General features: G+C 36.7%; 1 protein-coding gene across 4 annotated transcripts in view; it reads left to right on the forward strand.

Annotated features, from left to right (window-relative positions):
- Positions 1–13889, forward strand: part of FBXO3 (F-box protein 3) — a 32202-nt gene extending 18313 nt beyond the window's left edge. The window contains exons 6-12 of one of the 4 annotated variants that reach the window (XM_067749472.1): positions 463–508; positions 3368–3452; positions 4296–4418; positions 5722–5837; positions 7446–7636; positions 11198–11383; positions 12766–12906. In XM_067749472.1, coding sequence (XP_067605573.1) covers positions 463–508; positions 3368–3452; positions 4296–4418; positions 5722–5837; positions 7446–7636; positions 11198–11341 — 705 coding nt within the window. In that variant the 3' untranslated portion in view covers positions 11342–11383; positions 12766–12906. The other 3 variants (XM_067749471.1, XM_067749469.1, XM_067749470.1) reach the window with 3 other exon arrangements.
- The last annotated feature ends 2893 nt before the right edge of the window (positions 13890–16782 follow it).

Below are 16782 nucleotides of genomic sequence, written 5' to 3' on the forward strand. Positions count from 1 at the left end.
AAGTTATTTAAAGAGCTTGCATAGCTTTTAATTTTTTTTCTAAGCATTTTCACATCTTTTATCTCATTTTTGACCTGGTAGCTCTGTAAGGTTGTAGGATGATGACTTGGTCTCTCCATTTACTGAGAGAAGAGACTAATCTAGAACTGTTCAGGTCCCTTGACTGAATTCAAAGCCCTGTCTTCTGGGTTCATAGGCCATGTGTCTTCTCACGGTTTTAATGTCCTAATTGTTTTCTTGAAGGATCATTTATTAGTTCATTGTAACTAACAGGAAGAGCCTAAATATAGAAATCATAAGAGCAGAAACTGAAAAGTGTGAGGAATGTCTGAGTATTGGTTAGAGCACTTAAGTTATTTTTATCTGTTTTGTCTTGTCCCCAGGGAAGGATACAGGTAGTGAACAATGGGGAATTAAGTAAAATGTATTTTCCTTGATTACAATATTCTTTTTCTCACCTAGGACCAAATGGCTCGGAATCCAGCTGCTATTGACATGTTTATCATAGGTAAGAGAAAAGTCTCTTCTTTCTGGTCAAAAAAATTAAGTTGGTAAAAACTTTTCTGTTACTTGATCAACTGGCAATTTTATATTTGTATTTCTTAAAGCTTGCTGGTTCATAAAGTACTATAACTAGGTTCTCATTAGAATAGCCCTTGTACTTTATTTGACTTGGGTTTCCATTTGGAAAAAGCTATGCCATATACAACCTTGTGCTCTTAGGATTCTGCTATAGAACAGTGAAATGTATAGAATTGCTAAGAATGTGTATATAGTTCCCTTACACACACATGCATTTTCCATTGATCATATTAATACATAATTAGAGATATAGATACATAAAATAACTATACTTTTTCTCTTCTGGTGCCAGTGCTATAGTAAAATACTGATGTCACACCAGAGACTTCAGACCAGCAGTCTTCAGAGACCAGAATAAACTGGGCCTTATAAACTGCTTGGCACACCTGGTTTTTCTTGGCCTTAAAAGCATATTTCTCATAGGATTTTGAGAACAATTCAATTTGTATTCAAGAGCAGCTCACCCCTGTGCTGTTCATCCATTCTTGTTTTGCTTAGATTTTGCTCACGTAGAGGAAAAAGAGAAGCTTCCTGACTATCCATGCTGCTTTTTAAAGGCATTTCTGGAACATATTAAACATCTTTATATATTAATAGTAAAAGGATCTTGCAGGCCAAGGCATCTGTATTTAATTGTATCTCCTAATTGGAACCTTGAACAGAGTATAAGTCTCTGTGTGTTCAAACTACAGCATATTCTAGGTTTGTGGCATACTTCACAATATCAAGAAGTTCTCACCCCTACGCAGTCAGTTATAAAACACTTTTAAGCTTGGTTCCTAGCCTTCAGCTAACCCTGATTCCTGTGGTCTATGGTATCTAAGTTAAGCACCCTCTGGGGGTTACGCCCTTGCTCGTTGCCCTCTTTGGCTTCTCTGGGTGGCACATACTCTGAGAACATGATCGTCCTGGCTCTAGTCCAGTGGTGCTGCTCAGTCTATAAACTAAAGGCTGCCTGAGCTCTAAGGTAAGCTGCCGGCTAGGCTCTGTGAGTTTCTTAGTCTTAGTTTGGTGCTGGTCTGACATGGTGTGGAAGACCCCACCACTACAGCAGAGTACTAAGGTCTGAGAATACTCTTCTGGGAGTTGGGGTTTCTCCTAGAATGAGCGAGTAAAGCAAAAGATTTGAGATGCACTGGAAGAAATGAGGTAGGAAGTTAGTCTGGGAGGAAAGATGAGAAAGCATCTGATCTGCCTTTACACTTCCTTGATAAAACCCCAATACTCTCAAAGGAACTGCAAGATATGGGCTTACTTTAAAAGGTAAACTACTGTAGAACATATAAATTACATCTTAATTCAACTAAGTTTGACTTTCTTGGAATTTTTGGTAAAACATAAGACGGAATCTCCTGATATTCAGTGCATTATTAATACATATTTAAGAAAACTGGAATCTATGTGCAGATAAGTTTAGTGGTGAAGGCTGCATGGAAAATTTTATCCTTATTTTAAAGAACGCACTTTGGTATGTGTTATAATAAATTAAGGCACATTAAAATACACCATGCCAATTTCTTTTTTAATGTAAATCATAAGAAATTTCTTTTTTCTTATATAATATTTTAGTTCATGAAATTTACAAAATGATTTTTTAAACTCTGCAGGGAAACTGCTAGTTCTCAAAACAGAAAATTGTACCTTCTATGAATTTAAAAACATTCATGTGGCCCCTTAATATCTAGCTCAAAGTGGATAGAAGATGATCAGTGATCATTTGAATAAAGTAGCAGTTAATAAATAAAGGGTCAGAGTGGGCCATTAATAGGCATTGAAAAAAGAGTAAACTATTGTAGTTTACCTTCTGTCAGTTGATACCTTTAAAATTTTAAAGGTGTATACTCTCAGACTCAAGCTTAAATTGTATCTTCAGTCATTCCCTAACTAGAATTATAAGTAAATACATACTATAAATTTAGCATCTGACTTTCAGTGTGGCAGAGTACAGGAACTGGGTTAATAGAAACAAGATTATGAAGAAATTCATTAAACAACATTGATTAAGGGACTAGTATGTGTTAGGCACTGAGCTGTATTAACAGTCAGTGATGGGGGTCTGAGAAAGTTATGTTGTATTACCCACAAGAGGCAACATAATTCATGTAAATACTTGTTATTGATCCAATCACTAGGTCACGGATATATGGTCTGGACTGGACTATCCCAGTCATTCTTCTCTGCATTGAGCTGGTCACTGAGAATATGGAGGACCGCTGTACATTTGAATCTGTAGTAATGCAACTGGGCTACTTTGGGATTGGCCTGATGCCCAGAACTCCACAGTGCTATACCCCTATTAGATGTCCAGACTGAGCCTGGCTTCTGCCAGAATTTTGTGCATGAGTCAGGATGTGCCTGGACCAGGGATGTACCCTGATCATATGAGGATAGGTGCTGATACTTTTTCTGTAGTTTCTTCATAGACATAGCTATATCTCCTTTGTTCTATATGTTCCAGAAATTATAGACAGAAGGCTTTTCATTCTTGTACCAGAACAAATTAAAGTTTAAAAGTCAACTATTTAGTTTTAAGTGTAAAAAGTAGTTTGAAGGTAGTCGGAGGATTCCCTAGCAAGGTAGTTTGGAATAAGATTGATAGAACTGAGGATAGAAATTTACCTAATAAAGGATTAGTAGAATGGTATATATAAATATTTCTAGTTTTGGCATCACTAGATATCACTATTAAGCATAGAGAAATTGTCGTTTTTCCCCTTGTTTCCTGTATAAATTAAAAAAAAACTATTTGTCCTTTTCTCTTTTTTTTTCCCTTCCTTTTTTACAGGTGCTACTTTTACTGACTGGTTTACTTCTTATGTCAACAATGTTGTATCAGGTGGCTTCCCTATCATCAGAGACCAAATTTTCAGGTATTTCACTTGGGGCTTTATGGATTGGAATGATTATAAATCAGGAAAAAACATCAGTTACAGATCAGGAGATGAAGTTTCCCATGAAGGTTAATAACAGAACCTCTCATCTTAAGTCTCACTATTTTATTCTCACTTTAAAGCCAACACATCCAAACAGTTGAACAGCCAGTATTTTTTTCATCTTGAAGAATCAAGAGAAAAAACTGATTTTGATTTAGAAGCTGTGGCTTTATAGTAGTTACATAGTTGTGGGGTTTTTTGGCGGTGGAGTGGGAGGCTGTTGCCAATAACAGATTTACTGTGAATAGCAAGTCAGTAACTATTAGCTCCTGGAAATATTAGTCATTATCTCTAAATGGAACACTCAGGTATTACAGATGGAACTAGAGGTTGGTTCACAGTAGCTCAGTTGGCAGAAATGATACGTTAATTATACATTAGAGGCCTCTAGAATAACAATACTAACACATTTTTATTGTCAGAGTCATTGTGTATAGGGCATAGCTGGGTTTTCAGATGTTCCAAAAGTTTCCTTAGCTCTAAAGACTGAAATAAGCTCTTTTTAGTTTCCAAGTTAGTTACTGATCCATTATTTGAACCACTGGTCAACCACTGGTTGAACCTTGACTGCTATCATTATTGATTCAGAGTCTTCAAGGTTTTCTAGTTTGTTTGTTCTTTTAAGCTTAATAACTATACCTTTAAGGTGCCAAATATGATTTAAATTTGTTTTTATCGTAAAGTAAAATATAAACTATTTTGCATTGTATCTTTAAATCTTTTATCTTACAGAATTGACGTTTGTGATTAAAAAATGTTTAATTTTTTAAAATTACCTAGATATGTTCATGATGCAGAGTGTGTAGCAACGACTGGGGATATTACAGTTTCAGTTTCCACATCGTTTCTGCCAGAACTTAGCTCTGTACATCCACCCCACTATTTCTTCACATACCGAATCAGGTGAGAATTTTAAATGGGGTTGCCTTTGGGGATATACCTTATGGATGTGTTGTTATCACCCCATTTGACATGATATAAAAACACATTCTGAAAGGCAGCTTCTTGCTAAAGTGTGGAGGTAGGTGGATAACAAACAAATTTTCTACAATATAGTGTTTGTAAAGCACCTTGAGTTTGTATCAACTTTTGTGCCAGGTACTTTGAGAGGTGGACCACTAAGCTGTAATCATCATGAAAGGTCAGTATTAGAGTTATAATGCGTTCTGAAAGCTATGAAATTGCCCACGATAAAACGATGCATTTCAGTTTTATCTTGCCTGTCTATATTTAATTAAAAGTGTAATAAATATTTATTGAGTACAGCCTGTATATTAGACATAGTGCTGAGCAAGCCCTGGATTTGGTTAAATAAAAAACAAATATTAAATACACTTTAATTAGAAGTACTCTGTACTGTGAGGTAAAGATAACTCATTGCCCTAAGGGATTAAGAATGCTTTGTTTTTAGATGTATTTTTAAATACTTTATGATATATATTTTCAAAAAATACATATACATGCATATATACATACTAGAAATAATAATAATGTATACTTAACCAGAAGGCATTCTAGGATTTTGGTATTGTATGAAGACTTTGATATGTCCAGTTACACATATTCAGATGAATGTTGTTTTAATTGTTTAATTTAATCCTGCCTAGAATTGAGATAAGCTTAAAATAGTAATACCTACACGTGCTTATACGGTATTCTAAATGAAAATAAGAGTCAGCAGAGTCTCAGAAAAAGGAGGGAAATAATAGTATTGGAAAACAGAGTCAAGGTATAACCCCAGTAACTAAATAGTAGATGCACGAAATAGTGACATTTTGCTCTGAGCTTTCTAGAAGCTAATGGAGAAAAGGGCTGTATAGCCTTGTAGTGAAAGAAAAGACTCCATTTTTTAGAACAGAAGTTTTTCATGGCACCATATTCTAGAAAGTGTTTCCCACATTGGTCTTTATTTGAACAGCAAAAGATTGTTGTCACCACTATGTTTGTAAATTTTTATGTTGCCCATTCTATCGTTAAATCCTAAATGAAAGTCAAGTGTGTAAATTGAATGAAACCATTTCTGTGGGGGAGTTCAGCTAATTAGGCCAGAATCTTTGCAAACTTACAGGAATAGATGATTTACACAGACTTTGGGTTGGGTTTCTTAATTTCCTTTGGAAATCCCTTTCACTGGCTTAGCTCAAAATACTGTAGCTCTTAAACAGAAAAAACCAACGTGTCTCTACCACTCCATTCTCTTCTCTAGGATTGAAATGTCAAAAGATGCACTTCCTGAGAAGGCATGTCAGTTAGACAGTCGCTACTGGAGAATAACAAATGCTAAAGGTGACGTGGAAGAAGTTCAAGGACCTGGAGTAGTTGGTATGTATCCCAAGATTTGGGTTTATACATCAGTTGCTTCTAAAACATTTTGGAGAGTATATATGTGATACATAGCTTGGCAAATGCATGATGTAGTTAGTGGATAAGACTGCATCTTTTTAATAGCTGTGTTTCAGTGTGAAAGATATCATAGATTCTGAATTCTTCTCCTAACTACAATATTTTGCTTCATAAATATAATGTGTAAAGGTCATTATTTTATCAGTTTAGTACCTGAAACATGAACTTTTCTAAAATTATAGCAAACTCAATTATTCAGGGATTGAATTTCCCTTCTGTAGATCACACGGGTTTCTTGCTTTTCCTTCTTAACTGCTTTATTTTTTTAGCTGGATAATTATTCATTATCATATTCTGTAGGGTTACAGGTGTATGGCAGAAAGAGAAAATAAATTTCATATTGGTCATCTTTTTGAAATTTCAGGAGAAATGTTAAACTTAGTAGCACAGATTTTATTGTTTTTTGATTTCAATCATCTCTAGCCTCTGATTACCATTGACATTTGGCTTTTTAAAAAATTATGATTATCATAAGTTTCTGAGACCTCAGATTCTTCACGTTTTATATGTGTCCTTCAGGAAAATAATACTATTTAAGCTATGTGCTTTTGTTATTGGCCCTAAGCATATGTAGAATTCAGTTTAAATTGAAGTTGTTTTAACTAATTGCCACAAATAGATTCATATTCTACGTGTCTTTTTAAGGAATTTTTCCTGGATATTAAAGAATTTTATTAAAGCTGTAATTCTTTTTCTGTCATTTCGTCTATTGGTGTAAAACCTTTCCCTTGTGACTGCCATTTTGTCTGGGCTAAATGCTTAAGATGCATCTTCAGAGTTTTATGTTTTAGTCTCTTGCTACATTTAAACATTTAGATTATCCTTATCTCTGTTTGAACTAGAATATGTGACACTTTTTATTACCAGTGTCTTAAAGATTGTGTCCTCAATGCCGCTCCTTTTTTTTTAAATTAGTTTTTTATAAATTAATTTTATTTTATTTATTTTTGGCTGTGTTGGGTCTTCCTTGCTGCACACGGGCTTTCTCTAGTTGCGGTGAACGGGGGCTACTCTTCGTTGCGGTGCGCAGGCTTCTCATTGCAGTGGCTTCTCTTGTTGCAGAGCACGGGCTCTAGGCACACGGGCTTCAGTAGTTACAGCATGCTGGCTCCGTAGTTGTGGCTTGTGGGCTCTAGAGCGCAGGCTCAGTAGTTGTGGCACATGGGCTTAGTTGCTCCGCGGCATGTGGGATCTTCCCGGACCAGGGCCTGAACCCGTGTCCCCTGCATTGGCAGTTGGATTCTTAACCACTGCGCCACCAGGGAAGCCCCCCTCTCTTTTTTTAATTTTCATTCTACTGGATATCACCCCCCCACCCCCAACACACTATAGGGAATTAGGAGAGTACAAAAAAATGTCAAAATACTCATAATCCCATCCCAAAATATTAACATTTTTTTATAGTTCCTTTTAGATTTTTTCTAATTATGCATTTTCTTTAATATAGTTTAAAGAGGACATATCGTGTTTGCTATAATGAAGAACTAAATATTATACTTTAATTTATTGTTACTGTTTTCTCTGCAGGTGAATTTCCAATCATCAGCCCAGGCCGGGTATATGAATACACAAGTTGTACCACATTCTCTACAACATCAGGCTATATGGAAGGATATTATACCTTCCATTTCCTTTACTTTAAAGACAAGATCTTTAATGTTGCCATTCCCCGATTCCATATGGCATGTCCGACATTCAGGGTGTCTATAGCTCGATTGGTAGGTTAAATTTTCCTCTGGTGCTGATTTTACATGACTTTGTGGAATGAACTCCACAGAGGGTCTTTGTTGATTACCCAGACAGATAGTTTGTAAATGGTATTTCAGAGAACCCTAGAGATTTTGAGGGAAATATCTTTGGGGGGAGGGGGAGATGTGTGAATATGTTGGGGGGGGTGGACAGTAAGTAAACTAGGCTCCAGATTCTTCAATCAGAGTAACTCTACTGTTATGTTTTTGTTGTTGTTTTTATTTGTTTGTTTGTTTTAAATAGACTTTATTTTTTAGAGCAGTTTCAGATTCACAGCAAAATTGAGCAGAAGGTACAGAGATTTCCCATATACCCTCTGCTTCAACTCATGCATAGACTCCCCCATCATCAATATCTCCCGCCAGAGTAGTAACTTTGTTACAGCTGGTGAACCTACATTGACACATCATTATCACCCAAAGTCCATAGTTTACATTAGGGTTCACTCTTGGTGTTGCATATTCTGTGGGTTTAAGTGTATGTATAATGACATGTATCCACCATTACAGTATCATATAAGGTAGTTATTGGTTTCAAAGTTTCAGTGTCTTTTCCAGTTTCCAAAAACAGTTTTGTTGCCTAATGAGAATCACCACACTAGACCAGTTAGAATCGCCTTTATTTTATTTCATTAAGACTGGGGAAGCAATTTCTTACAGTGGTTTTGCTAAAACTCCCAATTTTAAAAAAATAACACAAATATCCTATAAAATCATTACAAAGAAGATTTAATGGGTAGACTTGCACTTTTAGTAGTCTCTCTTTGGGATCATTTCCTAAGTCAACTAGCTGTTTTTTTGAAATCTCATTTCTAGGGTGACAGGTATAGCAGTAACCCCAATCTTACAGGCTATAAAATGATTAAAGAAAATTATGACACTTGAGTTATACAATAGGAATAAATAATGAATTGCATACCCAGAATATAATCAAGTCATAGGTGTCAAATATTCAAAAAAAGCCCTCTAGCTCCTGGGATGACCCCGATGGGTGGGTCTAATGGAAGTCTGGGAAGATAGACATGATATTAATCTGACTTAGAGTGGATACATTCCCAACTCCAGTTTGGAAAGAGAAGGATGATGATGAGACTTTAGGCCATTATACTTGTGGTATTTCTGGTGAAAAGAGTCTACAGCCTGGGTTTGGAAGTGAAGTTTAGCTTCCCTCCCAGTGGTATATTTCCAATACTATAAATTTGCTACTTCCTATAACAGTATTCCATTTTTGACTAGCCCCATTTCTGTATGAGATTGGTATCATCTTGTCCTTAAATATTTGATACAATTTATCAGTGAAGTCATCTTGGGCTGGAGTTCTCTTCGTGGGAACGTTTTGAGATATGAATTTTATTTCTTTAATATTCATATTTTCTGTTTCGTGTTTCACTTTCGGTAATTTTGTGTCTTTCAAGGAATTTGTCCATTTGGTCTAAATGTTGAATTTATTTCCATAAAAGTTATTTGCAGTATTCCCTTGATATCCTTTTAATGGCCGTAAGAGCTATAGTTATATGTAGTGTTTTAGGTAATGTACATCTTCTCTTTTGTTCATCATCTTAGCCAGGGGGTTGTCACTTTTATTGATTATTTAAAGGAACAATTTTTGGTTTCACTGTTTCTCTCTATTTGTTCATTTTCTGTTTCATTGATTTCTGGAGTTATCTTTATTTCTCTCCTACTTACTGTGGGTTTAATTTGCTTTTTTTTTTTACTTCTTAAGGTAGAAGTTTAAATTATTGATTTTAGACCTTCTCTCTAAGCACTGTTATAGCTACATTTCACAAATTTTGATGCATTATTTTTATTAACATTTAATTCAAAATATTCTCAGATTTCCCTTGTAATTTAATTTTGATCTATGTCTTTTCTAGAAATGTATGAATTTCCAAACATTTGGAGCTTTTCCAGTTACCTTTTGGTTATTGATTTCTAGTTTTGTTATGGTTAGAGAACTCGCTGTGTATAATTTCAATATTTTTAAATGTTTTATGGCCCAGCATTATGGTCTATCTTGGTAAATGATCCTTGTGTATTTGAAAAGAATGTATATTCTGATATTTGGGGGAATATTAATTCTATAAATGGCAAGTCAAATTGGTTGACTGTTTTTCAAGTCTTCTATATATTTAGTGATCTTTTGTATGTGTGTGTGTTCTCTGAGAGATGATTGTTGTAATCTCCAACTATAATTACAGTTTTGTCTATTTTTTTAATTCTGAATTTTTATTCTCTTTTTAATTTGCTTCATGTATTTTAATTATATGCAAATATGTTTAGCATTGTTACATGTTTTTAATGAAGTGCTTCTTTTATTGTTATAAAATCTCTATCTATGGCAATATTCCTTGCCCTAAAGTTGCTATATATTCCTGACCTAAAGGATAAAGAGTGTTGACATTTGTTTGCACAGGTAGTTTGCGCAGTTACTGTTGGGTCAGTCGATCCTGTTGAGGCTTGTTTTCAATGTTTGTTAGGGTGGGGATAGAGTAGTTTTTACTTAAGGACAGTAGTTCTCAGACTTTGCCGTCTCATGATCCCCTTCAGCTCTTAAAAGTTATTGAGGACTCCAAAGAACTCTTGCTTTTTGGGTTATATGACATTTATCATGTTAAAAATTAAAACTGAGAAGTTTTATAATATTATTCCTTTTTTAAAGTTTAAAATTTTTAAATTTATAATTTCAAATTACAATAATAAACTCATTACATGTTTGACCCTCTCTTAACTATGTTCTTACTTAAGAGTTTTAGTTTCCTCCCAACCACAAAGAAGCATATAAAATCTTGATCTGCCTTGTGGAAAATGTTTTCTCTTTCTCGAGGATGAGAACTCAATAAAATGAAATGAGAATTCTGGACTTATTTCTAATCAACATGAAAGAGGCAGTGGGGATTGTATTTGTATTGTGTTTATTTGTATTGTACCTTTCCTGTTTAAAAATTAGTTTTTTTGATATGGAAGTTGAGTTGTTCCCCTTATTTGTCCACTAGCCATATATTATCATACTTAATACTTCCTTTTGCTTTATACTTTGAATGTTGCTATAAAACATTTTTTGGTTGGTCTTAAGCCTTTTCTTGGTCTAGGTAGTTTGTTTTTGGACACTTGAGAGGCTCCTGCTGCTTATTTATTTCCATTCTTGTCTGTGTGTTCCTCTTTCCATCCACTGTTTGTATATGTACACTTTTGTCTGAGATCATCAGCAATCTCCCTCTTTAGCTACATTGATTTCTTTAACAGTTTTTCTGGTTTCTTCCTTAAGATAATTAATAATCATACTACCTGGATTTAATGTTTCAGAATTTCCTAAGCCTTAATCCTCTCCCCCTTTTGTACCTTCTACTGAATTTTAAAGTCTTTATTTCCCAGATTAAAAAAATCAAAAGATAAAAGTAATGAAATATAGTTATGTATATTTTCTCTGATTGTTGTTGTTAGTGTTATAATAAATCCCAAGTGACAGTTCCTTTGACAAATTCTAAAGGACATTTCCTTTCCCCCACGTTAATTAATTTGCTTGCTCAACAGATATTTATTGAGTACCTACTAGGTGCTGGGGAAAATGCAGTGAACGATATAATCAAAATCTCTGCCTTCAGGGATGTGATGTACAGCATGGCGACTATGGTTAATAACACTGTACTGCATATTTGGAAGTTGCTAAGAGAGTAGATCTTAGAAGTTCTCATCACAAGAAAAAAGCCCTGTAACTATGTAAGGTGATGGATGTTAACTAGATTTATTGTGGGGATCATTTTGTAATGTATACAAATATGGAATCATTATGTTGTACATCTGAAACCAATATAATGTTGTATGTCAATTATGCCTCAATAAAAATAAAAAAAGAAGAAAGTTGAGGAGATTAAAAAAAAATCTCTGGCTTGGAATTTACATTCTAGTTGGAAGAGACAAAGTGTAGCAAATACACACTCCTCACTTATGTCAAGTAGTAATACGTTCTCTGGGAGAAAAATCAGAGTAAGGGAGCTAAGGAGTATACTGTTGGGTTGTTCTGATATAAAGATGTGTCAGGGAAGGCCTTGGTGACATTTGAGTTCAGACTTGAAAGAAGTAGAGGGAGCTGGGTGGATGTGTGGTTGAAGGGTGTTCCAAGCAGAAGAACAGCAAGTACAGAGGTGCTGAAGCACTCATGTGCTTGGTACGTCTGAAGAACTGCACGGAGGCCACTGTAGCTGGAGGGCAGTGAACAGGGGAGAGTGGTTAGAGACTCGATCACGGGGTAGTGGGATGCTGCATATGCAATGCCATAAAAGCCTTGGTGGAAGGACTTTTGCTGCCATCACATCCCAAGTTTCCCAATACTTGCCACATTACCAGCTAGGTCCTCCTTGCCGTTCAGAGTTCTGTCCAATACAGGAGGTCCTCTCACTGAGTCTTCAAATGTGTGAGAGAGAAAACCAACAGCAGAATGGGTCAAGACTCAATTAGAGACACTGCTTAAAAGGAACTGAAGTTCCCAAGAGATGTTCAGATATTGGATGTTCAACATCACTACTGCCTTATTCTGAGAGCCTTCAACAAATTAATTTAAAAGCAGAGGCTACCGATGCTGATTGTCTTTATACTAGGAGCTCAATAGAAATCTCAGACCTCCTGTTGACAGTACATAAAACTTACCAGTAGAGGTCATACCTTAGCAATATTTTCAGATCCTCTTTTCTGTAAGCATGTAGGTTAATAAAGAATTGTTATTCAGTACACTAATAAGTTCAGTAAAATTTTATCTTGGGCTGTTAGGAGTGGTCTGTTTGCTACATTGTGTGAATTACCAACCACCATGTAAAAAATAAGTACTATACTGATGAAATATATTTACCATTAAAACCACATTGAGCATTTTAAAACGTGATAGAATATATACTCTAGAATTTGCATCAGCATGTGCATCATGAAACTGTATAAAAGGCTATAAAATTCTATTTTAAAAATCTATAAACATTCTCTGAGAAGTCTATAAAAATTCATATTTGGCATGCCCAGTTGTTTAGATTCTAGGTAAATGAGAACTTATATTAAATAAGAGTCAAAAAACTGATGGAAGTTCTTATCAAAAGATTGTTTTCTCTTTCAAGGAAATGGGTCCTGATGAATATGAAGAGATGGAAGAGGAAGAAGAGGAGGAGGAGGAGGAAGACGATGATGATGATTCGGCAGATATGGATGAATCTGATGAAGATGACGAGGAGGAGAGACGGAGGAGAGTCTTTGACGTTCCCATTCGGAGACGCCGCTGCTCTCGCCTTTTTTAGCAAGCCTCTGCTGATGGAAGCCCCGGGGTGAATCAGCCTGTTAAATAGATTTCTCAGTAATGTAAATAACTAAATTGTTCTCAGCTTATAGCAGGAAAACTAGCATGAAATATTGTGCCAGGACCTGGGTTCTATACGACACTACTTTAGGAGCTGGATTGTTTGAGTTTGCGTAGTGTTTTTGAGGTAGAGGAGGAAATGGGAATCTTTTTTTCCTCTTCTAGAAGTCAGTGGGAGAATAGTTCTCTAGCTAAGGAACAGACTTTTTTTTTGTTTAAAGATATTTTATACTTATAAAAATATGGAAATGGGAGGGAGTAGAATAAGGATTTAAAATGAAGCAGAAATACCTACACAAGGATAGAGAGAAACTGTGACTGAATGATTCTGTGAAAAGACATAAGTTATTTAGAAATGAACAGAATTTGTAATTAGGCTAATCCATTTAGTGAGTCCTGTATATTTTGTACTCACAGGGAACTGATTGACTAAATAGCTTGAATGCTAGTTGTCCTTTCTTAGACAATCTGTCCTTAAATTTAGAGTTTTTGTCACAACAACCTTGAATTTAAAGTCTATCAGTATGACTTTGACCTTGAATTTAGTCTTCAACTCTGCCAACCTTGAACTTAAAGTCTTCAACACTATGAACTTTATCATGTTGTTCACAGATGCATCATTTTTGAAGTGTAGTGTGTAAAAGTATGTATTGTGTTGCGTATTAACAAAAGATTCTTCACAATATCTCATGTAGTCTAAATTTGAAAATACTGCTTCTGTTTTGTTTCCCCTCTATATACTTGACTGTCTAACTTTGTGATAAGTGACATGAATTTTAAGTTAAGATTAAGTATGTTTCCCTAAAACATGGATTTTTTTGTAATTATGTAATTGAGAGTTTGGAATGAAATCCTCCAAGTGTCAAAAACTCACATTTTGAAAACATATTTTGGTTCCGATCCTGTATTTTGTATAATTGCCTATTTCCCATAAACTAATATTAATAAGCCTTTGCTCTTAAGATGGAAGATGAGATCAAAACTCATTGGCCTATTGCCAGAGGCCCATTCAAAGTCATTTCCTGGCTTTGACGATACTCTGTCATGTACTCCACCTCGCACTTCGCCCAGGAACAGTTCTTTTGTAGGGAAAACTGTAGGGAGAAGGAGGTATATACAGGATTAAGCAACTCCCATCAGGGACCATGAAGGCAAACTTAGTCTTTCATACTGGCACATGTCAAAATGTTCTGAAGTGGAGTAAGTAGTTTTTCCTGCTTATTTCTTTTTAAATAGGCTCCCAAATCTATTATGCCTATCCTTTTTTTTTTTAATCAAACCACTGGTTTTTTGAAAAATAAACTTCCCCAGTAAAGTAGTGATTTAATTAAAACTATTAACGTTGGAAGTTAAAGCTGGAGCCAGGATACCTTGCCATTCTTTGCATCTTTCTTTTTTCAGAATGGCCTCTCTTCTCTCAGTTCCCAGAGTACTCATGATGTCCCAAATCTCCCTGCCACCCCATCCAATCCTTGCTCCTCAGAATGCTTCAGGCTTGCTTATCCTTCCATCAGAATTCATTCTCTTAGTATGTTGAATGAATGGTCTCTATTTCTTACTAAGGTGTGATTGATTAGTTGATAACATCCTCAGGTGTTTTATTTCATTGGCAAGAATGTGTATTCACACAGAAAAGGGATCTAACAGTTGATCAGACTGCTTTTGGTGGAGTGAAGCCCATTTCTGGCTCCTAGGTCCATTCAGAAAACCACTTATCTTTTACTCATTTGTCTGAAGCTTGATGTATCAGGATGAGGCAGATATGTAAATAAACCGGAGCTTAAATAGCTTAGGGTTTTTTTTTTCTCTTGTGAAAAGTAGAAAGTAACTAGCTCAGGACTGATAAGGTGGCCCAATGGTGTCAACATTCTAGGTTCCTTCCATCTTCCTGTTCTACCATTCGTAGCAGACTTTAATCTTTAAGGTCACCTCATGACTGCAAGATAGCAACTGCAGTCATATTGTATTCCAGGAAGGATGACGAGAAAAGGGAAAAATTAAATGGAAAGTAAAAAGTCAATCATAAGGCTGGAGAGAGGTAAACCAGCCAGGTCTCCAGCAGGAGCAAAAGTAGAGAAGGGGCAAGAGATGCAGGTATTAACATGGGCAGCCTGTAAACCTGGTATGAAGGAATTGTAATGGCCCAAGTAAGACATGCTACAGGCATGAATTAGGGCAGTATCAGTAGGAGTAGAGTGAAGAGAGGATGAAATTGAAGTAGCTAAATGATAAAATAGGCAGGAGTTGGTGATTGCCTGTGTGGGAGTGGAAGAAATAGAAGTTGATTCCAGGTACGGGGCTTCATTTATGAAAAAAAATTGCAGGAAAAGCAGTGGAACATTTGGACACATTTTGAGTTCAAGGTGTCTGTGGGACATACAAATGGAGTTGTCCAGTAATCAGTTGGATATGAATATGAAGATCCAGGGAGTGGTCGGGACTGGAGAATAAAGATTTGCTAATCATCTGCAAACATACATACAGTCATGCCTCGGTATCTGCAGGGGATTTATTCCAGGACCTCCACAGATACCAAAACATGCTCAAGTCCCTTATATAAAATGGTGTCATACAGCCAGCCCTTGGTAACTGCATATTCTGCAGTTGGTTGGCCGAACCTACAGATATGGAGGGCCAACTGTATTCCCAAGGTAAAACAGTGGGTGCACTATAGTCTCCCAGGGAAAACATACAGCCATGGTTCTCAGTCCAACCCTGGCAACACCACATTATGAGGGGGTAATGGAAAAGAATCTCAAGACCGAGGGCTTCCCTGGTGGCGCAGTGGTTGGGAGTCCGCCTGCCGATGCAGGGGACGCGGGTTCGTGACCCGGTCCGGGAGGATCCCACATGCCGCGGAGCGGCTGGGCCCGTGAGCCATGGCCGCTGAGCCTGCGCGTCCGGAGCCTGTGCTCTGCAACGGGAGAGGCCACAACAGTGAGAGGCCCACGGACCGCAAAAAAAAACACACACACACAAAAGAATCTCAAGACCGAAAGGTCAAGGAACTGGACGCAAAACCAGGAGAGAGTGGCATCTCAGAACCCAAGAGAGTTTAAAGGAGGGAAGAGCTTATAGGATGCATAGAAAATGCATGTGGAAGAGCTTTGTAAAGCTATCATAGGAAACACATGTATTAGCTGATTTAAGCAGACACACTTTAAATATCAAAGCAAATCTTTCTGATTTGAGAATACTGTTTGTATAGAGAAAAACCAAGATTAAGGCACCACCAAATGAAATTCATTCCCTGACATCCCAAAGCCATCAGAGGATCATGGTAGAAGGCACGTGTCATGATCAGTTGTCATACGATTTCCCCTGCTTGAACTTTGTCATGGGTTCCTCCGCTCCCGATTCAACATGAGCAGTCCTGAGATGCAATACCTTCTTACCCTGATCCTCAAGGAGTCTCACAGTCCCCAATAGAGGTCAATCTCTTGGAGAAAGACCTGTACTTTTGGCCTGCTTTTCCCACTCCCCCTTGTATGGCCCTCTTTAAGCCGGTTCTGCAGTGGGTAGTGACAAAGTGATAACCAGAAACTTCAGATTACATCTTCACCTAAAAATAACGTTCTAGAGACTTCCATGGCGGTCCAGCTGTTAAGACTCCCGGCTTCCACTGCAGGGGGCGTGGGTTTCATTCCTGGTCAGGGAACTAAGATCCCACAAGCTGCAGGGCACGCCTCCCCTCCCCCCCCCCAAAAAAAAACCCACAGCAGAATTTCATCTCGGTTCCAAACAAGTCACAGAGGTGACTATGGCTCAAGGGTACTTGGAG

The sequence above is a fragment of the Pseudorca crassidens genome, chromosome 9 (assembly GCF_039906515.1).
Source record: "Pseudorca crassidens isolate mPseCra1 chromosome 9, mPseCra1.hap1, whole genome shotgun sequence".
Taxonomy (NCBI): domain Eukaryota; kingdom Metazoa; phylum Chordata; class Mammalia; order Artiodactyla; family Delphinidae; genus Pseudorca; species Pseudorca crassidens.